The sequence below is a fragment of the Mugil cephalus genome, chromosome 5, assembly GCF_022458985.1.
Source record: "Mugil cephalus isolate CIBA_MC_2020 chromosome 5, CIBA_Mcephalus_1.1, whole genome shotgun sequence".
In the NCBI taxonomy this organism is placed as follows: domain Eukaryota; kingdom Metazoa; phylum Chordata; class Actinopteri; order Mugiliformes; family Mugilidae; genus Mugil; species Mugil cephalus.
In genome coordinates, this window is record NC_061774.1 from 12,817,949 (window position 1) to 12,837,715 (window position 19,767).

At 41.2% G+C, this 19,767-nt stretch overlaps 1 protein-coding gene across 1 annotated transcript in view; it reads left to right on the forward strand.

The window, feature by feature from the left end:
• Positions 1-2,931, forward strand: part of LOC125008564 — a 35,552-nt gene extending 32,621 nt beyond the window's left edge. The window contains exons 30-31 of the mRNA XM_047585849.1: positions 520-708; positions 1,307-2,931. Coding sequence (XP_047441805.1) covers positions 520-708; positions 1,307-2,269 — 1,152 coding nt within the window. The 3' untranslated portion in view covers positions 2,270-2,931. The remainder of the gene's footprint in view (positions 1-519; positions 709-1,306) is intronic.
• Positions 2,932-19,767: the final 16,836 nt, after the last annotated feature.

The window sequence follows — 19,767 nt, forward strand, 5'->3', positions numbered from 1 at the left end:
TAGAGTCAGGTAATATGCCATGCATTAAAAACCCAGAAAAACACATCACAAGTAACAGTGATACTCTATGACTAGCATGCTTAAGATGTTCTTCTGTTATATCATCCAGACCACACGCTTTATTCATAGACAAATTATCTATAGCAGCAAACATCAGTCTGATAAGCACACCATCCTTATTAGGCACAACACTAACTAAACTACATTTTCACTCTTAACACAGTTAAATATATCATTATAAAGTTTTCTGCATAATTCAGCAATATTTTTTACATACTGTGGCCCCCTCAACACTCAATAGCATGAGAATCTTGCAGTTATTAATAATCTTAATCTTGCATATTTCTCGTGTTCACATTCAGGGCCATCCCTAGGCTTTCCTGATAATACCCACCTTTTAAAAGCTTCTCTGGGCTCTTTGTAGAGTTCACTCACATATTCATTCCAACCTGGTTTGAAATTATGCGTTTTTTTATTTTTTATTTTTATTATTTTATCGTAACAATAATTCTTCTTTAGTTCAGGGCAGAGAGAACAGTCAAGCTCACACCTAAGATAATTGGAGGTCCTTGTCCATGTCTCCCGGAGACGTTCTCAGCAGAGCTTCGTGAACTCCTGGTGGAAATATTAGACAAAGATCCTCAATCAAGACCAACAGTCCAAGAGATCTTGGCACATCCGATTATTTTAAACTGTCTCTTAACAAAGGTATGAAATTTCCTTAAATACAATACTGAATTCACGTTCCCAGAACATGCTATGTCCAAAGTCAGTTTTTCCAGTCACATCCAAGTTGACTCTCTGAATTTCTTCCTAAACCTGATTCAAATGGTGATTAAGAGGAAAAAACACTTAAAATGATAATGCTACTGCAAAGTAAAACAGACAAATAATGCTTTAAGGATTGGACACATTAAACTCACATTAAAGAACTACTGACAACGAGGTTGCATTTGAACACACCGCGGAGACTACATCTAATGGCTTATATGCAACACATTAACCATTCAACAAATCTGGAATGAACTTCTTCAGAAAAGTTGTATGATTGTTGAGTGGAATAATGTGAATACAAACACACAGAAAAACCTACATTTTTGATTTCTTGATTAATAAATCACAGAGGTGTTTGTGTTATATGATGACACACTTGTTATTCAGCTTTTGACTATAGACAACAGATATGAAAATATAAATACATGTTTTAGTTGAAAGGACATTTCCACTTCATCATGGTGAAAACTTGCTTTTCTACTCATACATCTCTCTATAGCTTTGAATTGATAACATCTTTGTTTCTTGACAGTGCAAAACAACAGTGGAGGACCTCCAGATCAAGCTGAAAAATCTGAGGGATCTGGCTGATGGTTTGGAGCGTGTACATAAGGGCGCCACTGTTGGCAGTCTGACAGGAGGAGTGATTGGAGCAGTGGGAGGGATCACGTCCATAGTGGGTCTTATACTGGCCCCATTCACTTTGGGAGCCTCTCTTATTGTCACTGGAGTTGGTGTGGGAGTGGGTGCAGCTGGTGGGGTCACTGCTGCTGCCTCAAATATCACCAATATGGTGAACGAGTCTTCTGACCGCAAAGCTATTCGAAACATGATTAAAGAGTTTGAACAGAAGATTAATGCAGTTGTCCTCTGGCTCCAGGAGATTGGAAAGAGCTTAGAAACAATCAGAAGCAGATGTGACTCAGTTAAAACACCTGACGATGATAGCACATTCAAAACAGAAAACCTGATGAGTCTTGGCTTCAGGGCAGGAAAGGGCATAGGTGGTGTCGCTGAACTGTTCAGACTAGTTCAAGTGGCAAACATCGGCAAGATAGCTGCACAAGCATCCAGGGCAGTACGTGTGGCAGAGGTAGCAACAGGTGCGCTTTCTGGTTTATTTATAGCAGTGGATGTTTTCTTCATTGCCATGGATGCTAAAGAGATCCACCACATTAGAAAAGCACAGGCAGCACAGGCGCAAGCAGAGTCAGGGCCTGAATCAGAAATCTTGTCCACCTCTGACCAAAGTACACTGTTGTCAAGCTCAGTGATGCAAGAGTCTGCCACTGCTATAAATGAACCTGGCGTTGACAAAGCAGGAGCACAGGACCAGAGTGAGATCAAATCTGAGATCATGAAATTCGTTCGATCAGTCAGGAATGCAGCAGACAATTTGGAGAAAGTCTTGAATGAGCTCAAAATCACCACCTCGTCAATCCCTTCATTTAAGTGTAAAAGGGAGCATGGATGGGAAGACATGGAGTTAAAGTAATCCAGAGGGTACTTGTAGTGGACTCAGGCCAGTGTGATGCTCGAGGCACGAGTTTTGTCACATGTGGCATCATGGCTCACAATTAAATATGATGTTTGTTGGTAATAAGTGTTTGTTAGTAAGAGGACTTAAGTTTTCTAATCATCGCTGCCGCTTCTCTTGCTCATTGGTTCATTTCTGCTGCAAGGCTGTGTTGAAAATTATTGTATTGTTATTACTTTTAGTAACTTTTTAGTAACTGTATAATGAAGATTTTGAGCTTTACGCTTGTTGGATGGTCAGTAGTAACTGTGTTCAAGATATCATTACTATTAGCATTACACACATGTTAAATAAGGCATTGCTTTTTAATTCCATTATTAATTACTTTTCTCACAGCAGACATTTATCGTTAAGCTTTAATAAATACTCTTTACTTTCTTTAATATGAATAAGGTATAACCTTTCACAGTAATAATAAAAAAGACTGGTTTCCAATATGGTGAAGCAATGTACATTTGCAGTGATAATATTAAAAAGTGGCCAACCTGGTATGACTGTTGTGCATTAGCTTGTGATAAGAGCATAGCATGACATTCTACTATTATAGCATTACAAAGTACAAGTTTGAAAACTGTATGTACAAATAAAAGATTGACTATTAAAGCACATTCTATTATTCATTGTGTGGTCTACATCTAAAAAGAGACATGAAACATACAGAATCCAGTGGTTAAAAGAAGCATTTGAGGGTGTTTAACAACAATCAAAGCATTTGGAACTTGACTGTATAAAATGTGTCCTGTTATTGTGAAAACTACAGGCCAACAATAGAGTAAAATGTAGAATGTGAACTATCCCTCAAAACTATCTGGAAGGATTACAGATGGTAGTTTTGTCAGACAACTTGAACAACTGACACTGTTCATCCTGGGTTCAGAACTGTACACCTGCCTTGAAATCCATCCTCCAGCCTTAGTCTGTACGTCAGTCATAGACACTATGTGCAAAAACTCGATTTATGCATGAAATTGTCCTACACAGATGATTATTATCTGGGCTGATGATTTAATGATACTTCAACCAGTTTCTCTGTATGTGTTTTGCTACGATAAACAGAAAATGGCAGAAGTGATCCTGAGGGGCAGAGAAAACACACACGCGGACATTACTTTCATCATGGTTGTTAGGTTTGTTGTAACTTTTACTTTAAAGAAGCCATTGTCCAGGATACACACACACAACAAAGTGCCCATGCTTACAGTAAACACTGAACGAGTGAATAAGCTGCTGTAAGCAGGCTGTGGGCTGCACATGTCTGCTTCTGAAAGTGCGTTTGATTCACCAATGACAAAGTCAGTGAAGATACCTTTGAATGCATGTTGTTTTGAAAGCAAAACAATCTTTAGATACAACATAAGGCAGCTCATTCCAAACTTGCAATTAAGCGAGAAGTTCAGATGAACACTTGCAAAAAAGCAAAGAACAGACATTCACACAAGGTATGGTGTTGACCAATTTTAAGTTAAAGACAATTTAAAATTAAGGTTATATTGAACCTTAATTGCACTTTTCCAAGCCAACAGATTACAACTTTTATTTTCGCACAAACAGCATACATGTGCGTGTGTACAATATTATTATTCTAGGGTGGAAGAGCATTGTTATGCTATCAATTGAAATAGTTTATTATAGACTTCAGTGACATCAGATTTAATGGCTATTACTAAGTTACTTCAACTCTTCATGGGACTGTGAAGCTGAGATTGATGCTTTATTGTGTGTCATTGTGCTTGTAACATGAGCACATACAGTAGATAAATAAAGTTACTAACTCCTGTATCCGATGGCACTAGCTCACTCACTTTCATCCACTTTCAGTAGCTTGGTAAACACACCTATGGCGGAAGCGACCAGGGTGGTTATGGAAACCACATGCAAATATTTGGCAATAGTCGGCAAACTGTCAAGTACCATAAAGGGAAGGGCATGGTACTTTTCCATCACATGACTTGGGTCAAATTTGTGGGTGTAAACTTGAGACTCACTTTCACTTTACATTTCTCATTATAAAGCACAGCCCCCATTTGGTTATTAGAGTGGAGTGTGCAACATCTACTACTTCTGGGTCTCACACGGGCTTTCCATGTAGGTATGTAAATATTTCACATGAATATGTAGTTGTCGTGTTGTTTTTATCACAAACTCTGGGTGTGCTCTATTTGCCATTGTCCAGCTTTTGTGTTTTTATGTTTTTCATAGCTGGGTAACAACGATGTTTCCAACAAGAAACCAGAGGGTTCCATCATCATCTGCGCATAGTTATAGTTTTTCCATTTTTATTTTTGTTTGGATTTTTCGAAATGTTAATTAATGGCTTGATTTATTCTTTTTAAGACTTTTTCAGCTTCGATTAATGTTATGCCACGATCAGTTGTTGTCTTTTCTATATGGTACACCATGCAGTGGTATGAAGTAATGAATTTGAGCATTACTTCATACTGGAGTAATCCTATCTGGCTTGGAGGGGCTAATAATATACTCGCACAGTTAGAGGTGTAGGGTTAGAGTTATTTATGTCTTTCTTCATTTTTAATCATTATCTCATCTCATCTTCCATACGCTTAATACTTCACTAGGGTCGCAGAGGGTTGCTGGAGCCTATCCCAGCTGGCATCGGGCGAGTGGCGGGGTTCACCCTGGACAGGTTGCCGGTCTATGGCAGGGCCAACATATAGATAAACAACCATTCACACTCATGCTCACACCTAGGGTCAGTTTAGAGTCACCAATTAACCTGAGGAGCATGTCTTTGGAGGGTGGGAGGAAACCAGAGTACCTGGAGAAAACCCACACAGACACAAGGAGAACATGCAAACCTCACCCAGAAAGGCCCGAGCTGGACTCCAACCCGGACCTTCTCGCTGGGAGGCATCAGCACTAACTACCGAGTCACTGTGCTGCCCATTTAATCATTATTATTATTATTACTGTTATTTTTTGTGAAGACATGAAATACATGAATATGTAGTAGTTTTTGTTGTTGTTGTTTTTGTTTGTTTGTTGTTTTTTATCATAAACTGGTCTATTTGCATTTTTCACTTAAGTGTCAGTGAGAGGTTTGACGCAGGTGTTTTTGCTTAAGTAATTCTAAATATATTTGGTGAATTAAATATACTAAATAAATCAGAGCATTATCTGTGGGGAGGAGGACTGCAGAGTAGAAATGAAGCTGTCTTTAAGTAATAACACTGGCATTTTAAGGGTTAAAATCCTCAAAATGATGTAATTCATGGTAGCTTGTAAGAGGTCTAATAGATTTATGCAGAAAAAAGCAGGGAAAAAATCAATTAAGTTTTTAAAGCATTTTTTTTTTTTTCGGACATAGAGGGTAGTAAATTAAACTGGCGTGTGAGAGTTTAAACCTAAAACATCATAGTGTCCAAATTCTATTGTATTATCATTAAATATATTATTATTATTGTTATATGTCAATCTGTTTTGACAAATATCTAGAAGCTTTTCAATGCTGTTGCACATTGTCTACATCTTTAATTTAACCAATCTCTATTGTATCATACATATATGTCTGACATTTATAATAAACCAAACAGATTGAAAATCGGTTAAGTTGAGTTATGTTGATAGACCTCTGCCTCCGTTGACCAATACAGTTAGTGGACACGTCTTCCCCCTTCCCAAGATGGCGGCCGCGCTGATGCATCGTTCCAGTGCACAGAGGCAGCGGAGGCGGCATCTACGTGTGTATATTTATGGTTTCCGAACGTTGAAGGGGTCTATAATGAGGACTTGGAGCTTTACACTTGTTTGGATTGTCAGTAGTAACTCAGTTCAAGATATCATTACTATTAGCATTGTAACAACCAGCTGATTACCACTTTCATTTTCACTCAAAAACCATACGCACATTTGTAGAACATTATAATTCTAGGGTGGATGTTATGTTATCAATTAATATATTTTATTATATAGTTCAGTACCATTAAATTTAATTGGTATTATTATGTTAATTCAGTTCTTCATGGGACTGGGTAGGTGAGAGAGATGCTTGAGCTTTATTGTGTCTCATGTGCAATGTGAAATCTAAATCAATACGTCGTAGCAGTTCGGTGTTCGCAAAGGCTAACGGCATTTCATTTAACCTAATGTAGACCAGAATTAGTTTGATCAGGATTTATCCTCCAATACAGTTACAGCAGCTACTACCAGTTAGCAGGTTTGTAGTATTGCCACATCCCTAGCCCATCTGTTCTCCTCCAGGCTCTCTTTTATTTCTCTTTCTCAAATCCGCTCATTTGTATGTTATTACTCCTTTGCTCCATTCCTGTCTGCTTCTGTCATTTTTATTGTGTTACAATGACAGAGGAATGTCAGCCTCGCAGTAACAACAAAGCCTTCACTCTATATGAACACCGGCCATCGCGTACAGCGCATCTTAAAATGGCCTCATCCATTCTGAGGAAACAAAGGAAAGGCCGGCGTAAGTGTCTAAGGGAAAGCAAAGAAGCGGGAACGAATTGCGGTGGTGTTACACTATTCCCACGGAAGGGCGAGAGAAAAGGGAGAATGAATGGGACCGGCAGGTTTGGAAGCGATAACCAGCGACGGCGGTCCTCATCACTGCTGAGTCCAAACGAGTCCCTCCGGCCCCGCCTGAAACCACTGGGGGGCTCACTAGCACGTTACTCTTTATGAAAGGGGAAAGGCAGATCTAGATGTGATTTTATCATCTCTGATTGTGTAGACTCACAACCGTGACCATTTGCACTCCAGATTCTATTAATACGAAATTTCTCCCACGTCAAGAGCGTTCACAGACCGGAGCTGAAGCCGTTCCTCGTTAGCCATCACTCTTCTCCTCTCCTTCTGCCCTTTTCCTGAACAATCCTTTTTTTTATTTCATATCATGGCTGTTTTTCCAAACCATTTCCCCCCAATGTCTCTCTGGTGCTTTATCTCAAAGTTTATGCCTCTCTTGATCCCCTTTTGTGGTTGCCACTTCTCACATTCGGCTGCTAATATTTCATTCTGACACTGCCACTCATTAGGTCGTCTATCTCTCTCCTCCACGCATCTCTTTCCGTTTCCTTCAGTCCACCTTACTCACTTTCCTGTCTCTAAATTTCTTCATTGTCTGCCCTGTTTTTATTGTTTATCTAGTGTCTGCGTCCTCTCCCCTTTTCACTCTTCTATTTTCATGCCACATTAAGTCAGTGAGCGGCATTGAAGCCATTTTAACCCGGAGGTGGGGGAGCACTCTCTGAAGTTCTCCGTGTACTGCGTGCGTCTGACTGGGGGAGGTCATCTATCTCGCAGGTTTTCAGTCTCATCTCCTCCCACTGCAGACAGCTAATTCAATATCTCGAGACCGGGACAGAGCCCCGTTCCTTTGTCAACAAATTTCATTAAGCAACATTAGCAGCGCTATCAAAGAGGTGACAGGGAGGAAATGATAGATTCAGATTAGCATATGGAAAGTGCTGGGGAAGCAAAATGGCTAATGTGTGAGTGGGCGTGTGCATGTGCGCAATCTCGCACTTTCCACACTTGTCCCCTGCCACTTAACAGTCACAATTTACATAACCCATTTGAATTTTCATTATTTCTCTTGGAAGGATTTTGTAATTGGATTTTTACCAAAAGAATTTCTTAACTCACATTTATCCGAGGAGAGAGGAATGCTATTGAATTAACTGCAATCGTTTGAAGTAGCTAAAGCTGGGTGTGGTTAGCAAATTCTCTGTCCCAATAATGTAATTAGCATTTCATAAAATAAAATTAAAAAAAAAAAAAATAGAAGCAAAATAATAAATGGAACCATTTCAGTTCTTGTTCACATATTTGCCCCAGCAGATAAACACTGAAGTGGAGACATCACATTTGCCAAATTCTCATGCTGTCAAATAAAATATGACAGTATCTGTATGGTGATTTATGAGGTTGAGATTGTTGAGAGTGTTGCTGAAACAGTGTAGAGATAGAGATAGATGGCGCGGTAAACTGTCCTGACAACCATCACTGATTGACCGAGATGGCTCACTCCGAACTCCCCCCTGTATGTGAATTATGAGACGTGAAAGTCGTCGTATTTCCACGCAGCTGATAATCACTGCGCTTATTTCATTTTTATGTCTTCTGGTCCGGTGACTTTTGTTTAAATCACGGTCCATTTAGGCGAGCGTTTCTGGGATGGTCTACTGGTGGATGGAACCGGAGAAAAAGCGGTGAAGAAACAGACTCTTGTAAATGTAAAACAATGTAAAAACATTTTTTTTTTTTTTTTTTTTAAATGGGTTTAACTGTGTAGAAAAAAAAATGCTTTGAAAAGGCACTTTAATGTAGATGGAAACATCTTCTCCAAAAAAAAAAATGAATTGAAGTGAATGGATCAAGGTAAGAACAACAGCAACCTCAGGCTGATGAATAAAACCGGTATCTATACATGAGGAACTACGTTTCCCACATTCTATTGTGCACTAAACAACTGACACACAATACACGACTTCACTCAGTTGCCTTAAGCAAGCGTAGTCACAATAAACTGTGACTGATCTGACAGATCCACGCTTCGAGCTGATTCCTCCTCCTGCCAGCGTGTGTTTCACCCTCCTATCCCCTCGCTGCTTGTCATCACTTCCAGCCAACTGTGGAAAAAAGGGCCGCTCTATCTGTCATGAGTACGGCACAGTTGCTGTCACATGGTCATTGCCGCATGTTTTATAATCACTGCATTGTCGTTGAGCAGAATGAAATGTGGCCAGTACAAGCTGACGTGAAAGGAAAACTACAAAAATACACGTTTTTTTTTTCCTATTTTTCAATCTGGTACATTTCAAATGCACCCGGCTCGGTTTGTTTTGAATATGTTGTCGGTTTTTAGTTCCTCTACGGCTTCTTGTCTGTTTATTACAGCCATGTGTTACTTAGCGTTTGCCACCCTGTTCTGACCACGGCGTGCAGCCTAATGTATTTGCTCGAACCATCTACGTAATTATGCGGAAACATTCTTTGTGGCGACTCCAATGAAACTGTGATTAAACTGGTGACATCTGCCAGACTAGCCACTAAACCGGTCATTGTGGTTTAAAAAAAAAAAAAAAAAAACGCCGCGTGTGGCAAAAACTAACCATTTCCTCCAAGATTTTCAGATTTTCAAAAAATAAAACTCTGCGCTGGGTTCATTGCTTTGTCTCTTTGACAACAAAAATAGCAACAACAACAACATCAGCCCAAACTTTTCTTCTCAAACAGGCTTCATTAGGCGCGTGTGTGTCGTTGGGCGTGTTTGTTTATGAGGAACTTTTTCATTGTGTTTTGCTGCCGTTTTCCTGCTGTGGGGTGAAAAGCGTGAAGCAGAAATAAGAGTGAGCGAAGAATGAATGCACACAAGAAAAAAACACGTTGGAAGTTTTCGTGTATTCTTATTTCTTGAAGAACTGTTATCATTCAAAACAACCTTTTCACCATCTGTCACATTTGCTATGATCACTCTTTATATGTACTCTTTCCAAACTTACATGTAGCAGAAATCTGACAGTTACTGTCACCACCCGCCTTATGCCTTGGTTTATGTTAAAATACACGCAGAGTAGAACGTCACACATTGCATTTGATGTGTACATGCGTGAATCTGAAGAATGAAAACATGCACATATTGATAACCTCTCACATTCTCGAATAATTTCCCCCCACTCTCCCCCACCCCGGAGTCTGTTCATTCCCTCTGCTCCTTCGTTTGCTGTAGATTCAGGAGGAGGAGGAACACAATTTAAAAGAAAGTGTACACCGAAAGAATGGATTGTGTTGGTTACCAGTTCCCTCTCCTCCCCCCCACAACGATTAACGGACTCGATTGTTCTTCCCTCAGTCCTCGTGTCAGCGCATGTACTACCACGCATCCGGGTGGTGTCTGTGATACGCGCTGGCATGTGTCCTAATATAATTTGAGTTCATGTGTGTGTGGCTGGCTTGTGTGGGAGGCGAAATGGGGCGAGCAAAAATCCGTTTCTGTGCTGACAACAAAGGAAAGGGAAAAACCTGTGCAGCGAGACAGAAAGGAAATGAACCTCAATCTGACATTTGCAATTGGACGCAAACATCCCTACCTACCTACCTACACGCCGATAAGGAGGGATTATGTTGTTTAGTGGATGCATAACTCATAGCACCTGTATAGAATATATTTAAACAGATGCTGTCTGCGTGTGTGTGTGGGTTTTGTTTTTTTTTTTTGATGGAGTGACGTTGAGAGAATAAAAGAGCGTATGTGCAACGTATTAATTATATTTCCCCCTGCCTCCCTCTGAGACTTTGAGTCATGCAGAGACGACGAACGGATTTTCCTCAAGGGGATTATGAATTCATGTTGTTTAATCTATATTAATATTATTTCATCTTTTCTTATTTTTATCTGTGGAGTTAATAAATACGGATTCTGCTCATATCAAGGTTCCTCCCATTAACTTTGCTCTGTTAGTGTAGAATTGTTGTGTTTTCTCTTCTTAATGTAGTTATTTGGTCACGAAAAAAAAAAAAGATTAAGACTTTATTGCTGATCACTTGGTCAGGTAGAACAGGTCGGGCAAGATTAATATCCACTGGAATATCCTGCTAAATGATGAAATATGGTCAGGTGGGTTTTGCCGTGCTTCACTAAATTTGAGTGCCCACTACTCATGCACACATTTGCATTGAACGTGATGGCATTGGTTAAGCATATTTAATTGTAATATAATTTTATTATCAGTAAATACCGTGGTGCCTGTGGCTGTGGAAACCACACATGCTGTAACAATAGCATCACCGTGTTTGAGAGATGACTTCATTTGCTTCGTGTTATGAGCCGCCCTCTTGCCATCTTTAGTTATTTAGCTGTTAATTTTTTTGTTTATTTTGACAAACCAAGCCGCGTTTGATTTTTTCCATTAGACATTCTTGATATTTACCCCCTATCTCAATCCGAAGTCGCGCAAATGCAGAATGCCGCACAGCTTCGCAGGAAACAGTCCAGTTATGTTGCAGTTTGAACCGCATTTAAAGGTCTACATCTCAAGTGGCGACTAAAAGCCGAAGATTTAATACCTCAGGCTGGAGATGTGACAGGAGCAGCACCTCTACACTACATATACTCTGGACATGTCCAGCACTTGAGGACTGGTGGAATAACATCCATCAGATTATATTCGAAATCCTGCGCAAAAAGTTCCAAACGTCTGCAGAACTGTCCGTCGTGGGATCGACCACTGAACTCCAGGACAATGACTTTTCGTGTTTTCAGAAAAGGTGTATTATTTTTACACTCGCAACAGCTAAACGGATGCTACTAAGACATTGGGGGAATAAATACCCACCTCCTCATGAAGAATGGACTACAACAATGGCACAGCTAGCTGCTTATGAGAGGGTGACATGGTCACTACTGGACAAGCTGGATTAAGCTATGTTTACTTGGAGCCCTGTTTACTTGGTCTTTTTTTTTTTTTTTTTTTGTTTCCTTTGCATTTGTTGTTTTTTGTTTGTTTTTATACTCAGCTGATCTACAACTGATCTTAGGGAATAAAGGTCGGCCCCTGAAGGCTCCAATTCAGTGAAGTGATCTCTCCCAGTCTGAATTATTTGTGTCAAACTTCAATGAAAATATTCATTACAAAAAAAAAAGTTGAAGATTAGCTAATTCATCATCTATCACCCTCAACTTCCCAGTCCCTCTCTGTTCTTCACTCCCCGTCCAGTCTTTCATTACAGGACCCGGGGGACAAGGAGCCGTAGCTTCCCGAGACACGTCCCCACCCCGAGTCTCATTCCTTGCGTTCCCTGGGTTCCCTGGGTTCCCTGGGTCCTCCCCTGGGTGTCTGAAGATCATCTTGCATCTGCGCATTCAACCCGTCTCAACCCTTTCATCCATCGCCTCTCATCCTTTGGTCTATTTCCCCCAGGTCCCGGCTACCAGCAGACTTCCTTGCATCAGTTAAAGTGCGGCCTCGTTAGTAGAATAATAAAAAACGCAGTTATTTTGTGATGATACAATTGGTAATTGCATATAGCTGATAGACAGATCGTAATGACTGCATGTTTGAATTGAATAATGAGCACTGTATCTAATGGAGACATGGTAATGCTTTGGTTTTGTCATCCTCTACTGCATGTGGCTCATACTTCACACACACACACACACACACACACACACACACACACACACACACACACACACACACCCGAACAGTTTTTCTCCTCTAATCATTTTCTGATAAGAAATCACACATACACACATTTAAAGCAGAACAGAAAAAAATGCAGCAATTAATAGCAGCCCCCTCTTTATCTAATTGTCTTCTTTATTAGTTTAAGGCTGAGTGATGGATGGGATGAAATGACGCTGTAACAGAGAAGCATTTTACCAATTTGACTGCTGCCTAATTAATTCCTCACCATCCTTGTGCAGTTATATAATTATAGTAGACTCTATAATTATGTCTTTAGTTTGCTGAAAGCTTGGCCGTGGGAGTAAAGGAGGGAGTGGATGAGAAGAGAAACCGGACTTGTTTTAGATCTTGGACTGTGCCAACACTGCTGCGCTGAATTACAGTGACGCTTCTCAGTTCCTACTCGGGGCTTCCTATTTATGTCTCACTTTCTATCTATATAACGACTTTCCTTGGCAGAGTAGAAGAGTATGTCTGGTGTGCTCGTGGCCCTGTGGGCATCTGATTTAAACCTTTGATTCTCTTCCATTCAGCCTCACATTCTTACATATCGTATTACATATTTTTAGCCGTTATTAGTTATTCAGAAGAACAGAAACGTGATTATTAAAAATAGCTATGTCAGTCATGCTCTGTCTCAACTTTCTTAACTTTTTCCCTCCCTCTTTAGCCTCTTTAGCCCTCTCTGCTCCTTCTCCTTTGGCTGCACGTCTACTGTAAATAAAGGTTATAGTGTACAGGAATGCCAGGCCTGTCAGGGCAGAGTAGAGGCTGTCAAATATAAGGCAGATTAAGTACGTCTTCCTGAGAGCACCTATTTTTTATTTTTTTTTATTGTGTGTTTGTGTTTGTGTGTGTGTGTGTGTGTGCGTGCATTCAGGGGGTCCTTGTCAGTCAAACCTCACAATCTTTCTCTCTTTCGCTCCGTTAACTTTGCTCCATCTATCACTGTTCATGTGCTGTCAACAACTTTCATTTCCATCATTGCCCGGTGCAACTACTTCACTCTAGATCTAGATCCTCTGTCCGTACGGCCGATCACACTGGACACACAGGAGCACATTCAAAGATGACCTGCTGGCTTCAAATGTAGATGTGCAACGGTGACTTTTTTCTAAGTGGTCATAATTTTCATGGCCTAACCCAAAACATATACACTCACAGCATGTATCTGTTCATCATGCAAATGTAACAAATTCACGGTCAATGACCGTTAAAGCCGGATGTTTTTCACATTTGGAGATGTAAAGTTAACTGCAGCCTTCGGTCTTTACTGAGGACACACACTTCACACGCCCCATTCGCAAAAGTAGAGCTTGGGCATTTACATTCAAATCTGGGCAATATATTGTGGCCGTGGTTGATACATGACAACTTCCAGCTGACCAGGCAATTCAGTGCGTTTACTTGCAGAGCTTTATCGAGCTATGCTCAAAAATCTACTTTCTGACTACAGTCCTTGTCCCAGTTTACATGCAGCGCAAGAAAATCTGTTCTCCTCCTCCACACTAGGTGGCGATACATGTCTTTTCAGCGGGTTAATACCACGTTAATACGGCCCGATTTCCGGTTGACCTATTACGCGATACAATAAACAAGAGTCGTTCATGCGGCAGACCGGCATTTCAAACAAGAACCAGACAGATAAAAGTACATTTTTTAATCTCGTATGTAACGTTCGCGCTTCTTTTGGTGCAGGTAAGATCCATGCTATCCCTCAGACGGTTCTTCTAGCGGCTCCGTTTCTCTTCTTCTTCTTCTGCGACTTTCTTGGACGTTTTTGTTCCGGCACAGTGATTGTGGAGCATGTGCACACGCATTATCCGATTAAAAACCCAGATTCAATCGCATTATCTACATGCTACATGAGAACCTTCTGGGGAAACACACACACACTCACTCACTCATACTATTCCGCATAAGGACACCAGCTGTGTTGTCCTTCTGTCTGAGAACAATGCAGCATGTCACGATCTCTAAAGAGAGTAATTACGTGGACATCGCCTGTCTGCGCTGTCACCCCAACGTTTTTGAAGTGTCTGTAAAAACCGTTGGTTATACGTCGGCCCAGATCTGAGTTAACATAACGTAACAGAGAGTTTGATATTTGACCTTCGGTGCAGATCAATAGCTTCTCCTGACCTGTTCAGCGTGGGCACACGCAAGCCGTCTGCTCAGGTTGGGTTTGTGCTCAGACTGGCGCAAAATGGACAAGAACTGACATTGCAGAGCAAAGTGCGTTTCCAGGCAGGATGCAACTTCTGCCCAAATATTAATCAGCCACAACATCAAAACCACTGGAAGGGGAAGTAAATATAATTGACCAATCCTGTGACAGGGTATTCCCGTGACATCTTAGGACCCGTCACTCATGTGGATGTTACTTGAAGGCACTGAAACTCCTTGATGGCAGCAGTCATCCCCAGCAGGATGCAGCCTGACAGACACACACACAAACTACTGATTAGGAACAACTCAAAAAACACAAAAAACAGCACAAGGTGTTGACCCGGACTATAAATTCACTGAACTGATCAAGTAGTGGGATGCACTAGAACAAGCCTGATCCACAGATGCACCTCCCCTCAACCCATAGGACCCAAAGACCCTCAAAGGACCCCCTCACAAGGTCCATGCCCATTCTCCGATTAGTTACAACTATTTTGGAGGCCCAAGGGAGACCTACACTCTATAAGGAAGGCGGTCATAATGTTTTACCTGATCGGTGTATATGCTCGTTTAATACCAAGTAATAGAGTCACTTTGCTGTGTATTTGAGTGTGACTTTGACTCCCTGACGAACACAATCATCAAGCATCAGACACAGGTTGAAAAGAGATCAGACTCTACTTTGAATCTGTGGCCAAAACTTTTGACGAGGCCCAAAACGCCTTGCCCAGTGATATGTTCGGGAGTTCGTTCACCTGACATAAAAATAAACAAACTAACTCGTCAAACGCTTCTGAGGTTCCTGCTGCACCGTCCCCTGACGTTACAGGAGACAGAAATAAGCTGACCCCATTCTCCTTCCACCCTCGTGAGAGCAGCAGCATCCTCTCTGTCAGAAGACGATCTGTTCTTTGGTCTCCATGCTGATATTTAATGCCGTTAAGGCCGATCCTTTAATGTCTCCAATCATTATTTCATTTGAGCTTGCGAAAAAAACAGCTCCGCCGTGGAGCGCGGCGGCTGTTGACTGATGATTGGGGCTGTTGACCTTTCAGTTTCACTCTCACCACTTCAGCCTTTACAGTGGCCGATGCTGTTATGTAAATCCCATTTAAACGGCCGATTTGCTTTGGTTACAGGCTGTTTTAGAGCAACTTGATCAGTAAATCCACCGTTACATTCTCTATTTGCTGATTTATGACTCTTGTAAGAAATTAGAGAGTAAGACCATTACGCTCATAAGTTTATCTCTAAGTGGTGATAATTGCAGTGTCAAACCTTGTATCAGTGGTGTTTGGAGGTAATTTACTTAAATTAAAGTATACCAATCTAAAAAACAAATGCCCTGCAATTACAAGCCCATTTTTTCAAAGCAGTATAGAGTATCATGCAATGGAAATAGTCAAAATAAGTACCTTAAAATTGCTTACTTGAGCAAATGTACTTGGTTGATATTCATGCTGACATACAACACCCACTGATTTAGCTCTTGATTTATTGCATTAATGTGTCGTTTTCACCTGTTATTTTCAAGTTACTAGAAGTCGAGGCAGTCCAGGCTGCGTTTTACTTGTTATGCTTTTCTTGTTCCCCCCATTGTCTTTCCTCTCCCCTCACCTGGGATTTAGGTGTTTGCGAGCAGAAAGAGACTCGGGCGAGAAAAAGGCGTCTTCACAGGTGGCTGCAGCGGCAGCAGAAGGTGGGGATTAGCTTTTACACCCCGTGTTTTTCGTACGTGCGCAGAGAGTTATTTCTCTGCGTGCGATAAGAGAACATAGGAGAGCTGAGACGGTGCCCCAGGAAAAGTTTATCGCAGCCTCTAAATCTGGCTAACACACAGAATATTCATAGTTTATCATAGATTCCACCAGACTCCACTCCTCGCTTGATGCATTTCTTCTCTCTCTTCGTGCTCTTCCTTTTGTAATTTAAATGACAGGTTGGAGATATTGTTCTCCTGAAGACATTTCGCATTTCTACCTCCAGTCAGACCCATCCCTGTGCTAATTTCCAAATCATCTGAAAGGGAGAAAAAGAATTTCTACCTGCTTGTACCGAAACAACAATCTCTCTGCTCCCCTTGCGAAGACTTTGATGCCGTGTGTGTTTTCAATATCTGTTTGCCTTGCAATGGAATTATAAAAAAGACAACAGGCTGGGTTGTCTATCAAGGTTGTATCCTTCAATCTGTGCCGCTCTCAGTGCGCAAATGTTTACAGCTTTCTGAATCACTGCCCAACAAAAGAACCTCTGGCACAAGCAGCCGAGTCAGGCCTCGTTCAAATCCACTTGGGTTACACAGATACGGGGAGACTCTGAGGAAACAAGGAAGTATGCGTAATACAAAGGCAGAGGATGGAAAAGTGAAAAGAATAAACTAGAGATGCATTGGCTGTAACATGTTTAAAAGCATAGGGGAAGTTGAAAAAAAGAAAAGAAAAGAAAGAAAGAAAGATGAGAGAGGAAGGTTGCAGTCAGAACTATTTTGTGTTGTGGGAGCAAATAAAAAAAGAAAAAAAAAAAGAAAATCCCTGGCACAGACAGAGAAAGGGCTAAAGAGGGTAAATAAAGTAAAAAAGAAGAGCGAGAATGAGGTTGGCAGTCTGGATGATCAAACTCTTAAAAGAATAGAGAGAAGGTGGACCAGCAGCAGCTCGAGTAAATGTGGGAATAGCAGTAAAGTAAAAGTGAGAATATGAAGTGTAATAACCGGAGCCACAGAAGGGTCGCGACAAAGACAGAAAGAGAAGGAAAAAGTCCAGATATTCCCCTACAAACTAATCTACATCTGTTAATTTTACGTTTTCTGGTCATTTATAATAAACGTGCGGCTCCTTCTTGCGACACCTCGTCTTTTAATATTTCAAAAGCGCAGTGTCACCGAGTCAGGGCCTGTGACGTCGTCACGGGACAGCAACAGCATCAAAGGTGTGCTCCATTAAACAACGTACCGTATGAAACATTTAAGTCGCCCCCAGGGCTGCTCATTTCACCTACTATAAAATTATCGTAGCACTCAAATGAGATGAGAACGCAGAATAACTCGGCTGTGCGCACAACTGTGTGCGCCCCACGGGTTTGTTTTCTAATGGTACAGATTTAACGGGACAAAACAAACCAAATGATGTGATTGTTCCAGTTGTATGGAAATCTGCTGTCACTCCCAGACTGACTGCAGTGTCTCTTAATACGAACAAAGTATCTACTGGACATGATATAGTTTAGCTGCATTAAACTCAGGACATTTTAGAGGAGACTGAGTTTTTCTGTGTGTGCTTCAGCTTGCATACAGAAGGTCACAGCTGTGAATTGACAATAACCGCTCTCCTCTGCATCCTGAGTTTGAGTTTTCCGCTCGCTGCTTGTTGCTGCAGAGTGTGTAAAGATGTAAAACGATCCTTGTGCAATAGCACTTGTCAGGGAAAATAAGTGAGGTCTCAACTGTATGTTTTTTTTTTTTATTTTCTTGGTATGTTGTATAAACAAAGACACGTCTTGGTGAGATGGGAGAGATCGATCCTCTCCACCTGCTTCTGATATTTGATATTACTGAGAATTGTTGCCTCTTGTTTTGTTTCATTTCAGATTTGAAGCTGTGGCCATATTTGTAACATTGTTTTCACTCCTTCCGGAATATTAACACAGTTCCATTTAGGCGGGCTGAAATTTCACCTTTTTTTTCCACCTTGAAAATGAAGGGAAGACACGCAGAGACAGATTGATGGACAGAAAGTGAGAAAAGTCTTCTTAATTGACAGTCAGCCCTTGTCAGTGTCGAGTGTTTGAAGGAATGACTGATTTGTTCAGCGCTGAAAGAGGCAGCTATACGTCGTATTCAGAAATATGAGACAGGTTTAGAGGATTTGGGGAGTTTTGAGGATTGATTGGAGGATATTTAAGCACCTCTCTGTGCAAACACTGTGAACCTTCCACCTTTTCTTTCGGCGCCTTTAATTCTTTTCTGTTTGTCTCGGCGCATGATCGCTAGATCCGCGATAATGCCCACGCCTCTTTTTCCTGAAATAGGCAAAACGTGCTGCACATTGCATGTTCCACAAAATGAAACTACGGGTAACAATTTGTGCACATTACTTGTCAGTAAAGGTGAAAGATAATAAAATGTTAGGGATCAGTGGGTTTTACAGCTGTTCTCCGCGGAGCCGTAGTGTAATTAGCTTTCACGGCTGCAACTTTCCTTAGAGAAAATCTTGATAAGGGTAATCCATTTCCTCCCACTCCGAGGCAGCCGCGAGCCTACCAGAGTGGTCAGCGGCAAAGTTTCTTCTGCCACTTTAAAGGCCTGCATCATCTCAAGATGAGGAGCTCTCACGAACAAGGGGACGTCAGTGCTTTCAGTTTGGCTCCCCCATAAAAATTAGAAAAGGAGATATCTCAAATAAAATGGAGTTGAAATGTTAACTCATACACCCCGCAACTTAACTGTGACTGACAGCAGCAGCAGCAGCAACTCCAAATAAATTGTTGAAGAGAAATATTGCATTGGCTGCATTCACACAATTAGCATTCCAATCATATCAATAGGGCATCCCATCAAAATGCTTGGTCTTTTACAACCAAACCAAAGTAAACCAAACATGTTGTTTATCTAACCCCATAATTACTAGAAGTTATCTACTGTATTCTGCCATAAACTTCCCGATGGGAGAAACCTGCTCTTCAATGTGTCTGAGAACTAAAGAAGGTGAAGAGGAGTCTACTCTGCACCAGGTCAGGTAATGGTGTCAAATGTGCCTCCCTGGGGAACTGTTGTTTCTCTGGGGAAAAACTCCTAACTGCTCAAGTTGAGAAACCTCCGTGACCTTGCGTGCTGCCTCTTCACTGCTACCCTGGAGGGAGGCCTGGCAGTTTCTGGAGCTATGCTGCATTGCAGTGCATCTCTCCTTCTGTGGTGGTGTCCTCCCCGACGGTCGGCTGCTGTAAAAAGATAACCTCTCTGTGTCACTGCTCGTTTAGAACTCTTTCCTCCTTTTCAGCGTCCTCTGTGTCTGTGGGGTCTGAGATCTTGAACACAAGACTAGATTGCAGCACCCTTAAAGCCTCAGAAATGTTTTCTGCTTTCTGCTCTAAGTCTTCAAGCCAGCGACTGGTAATGATCTTAATGCTACA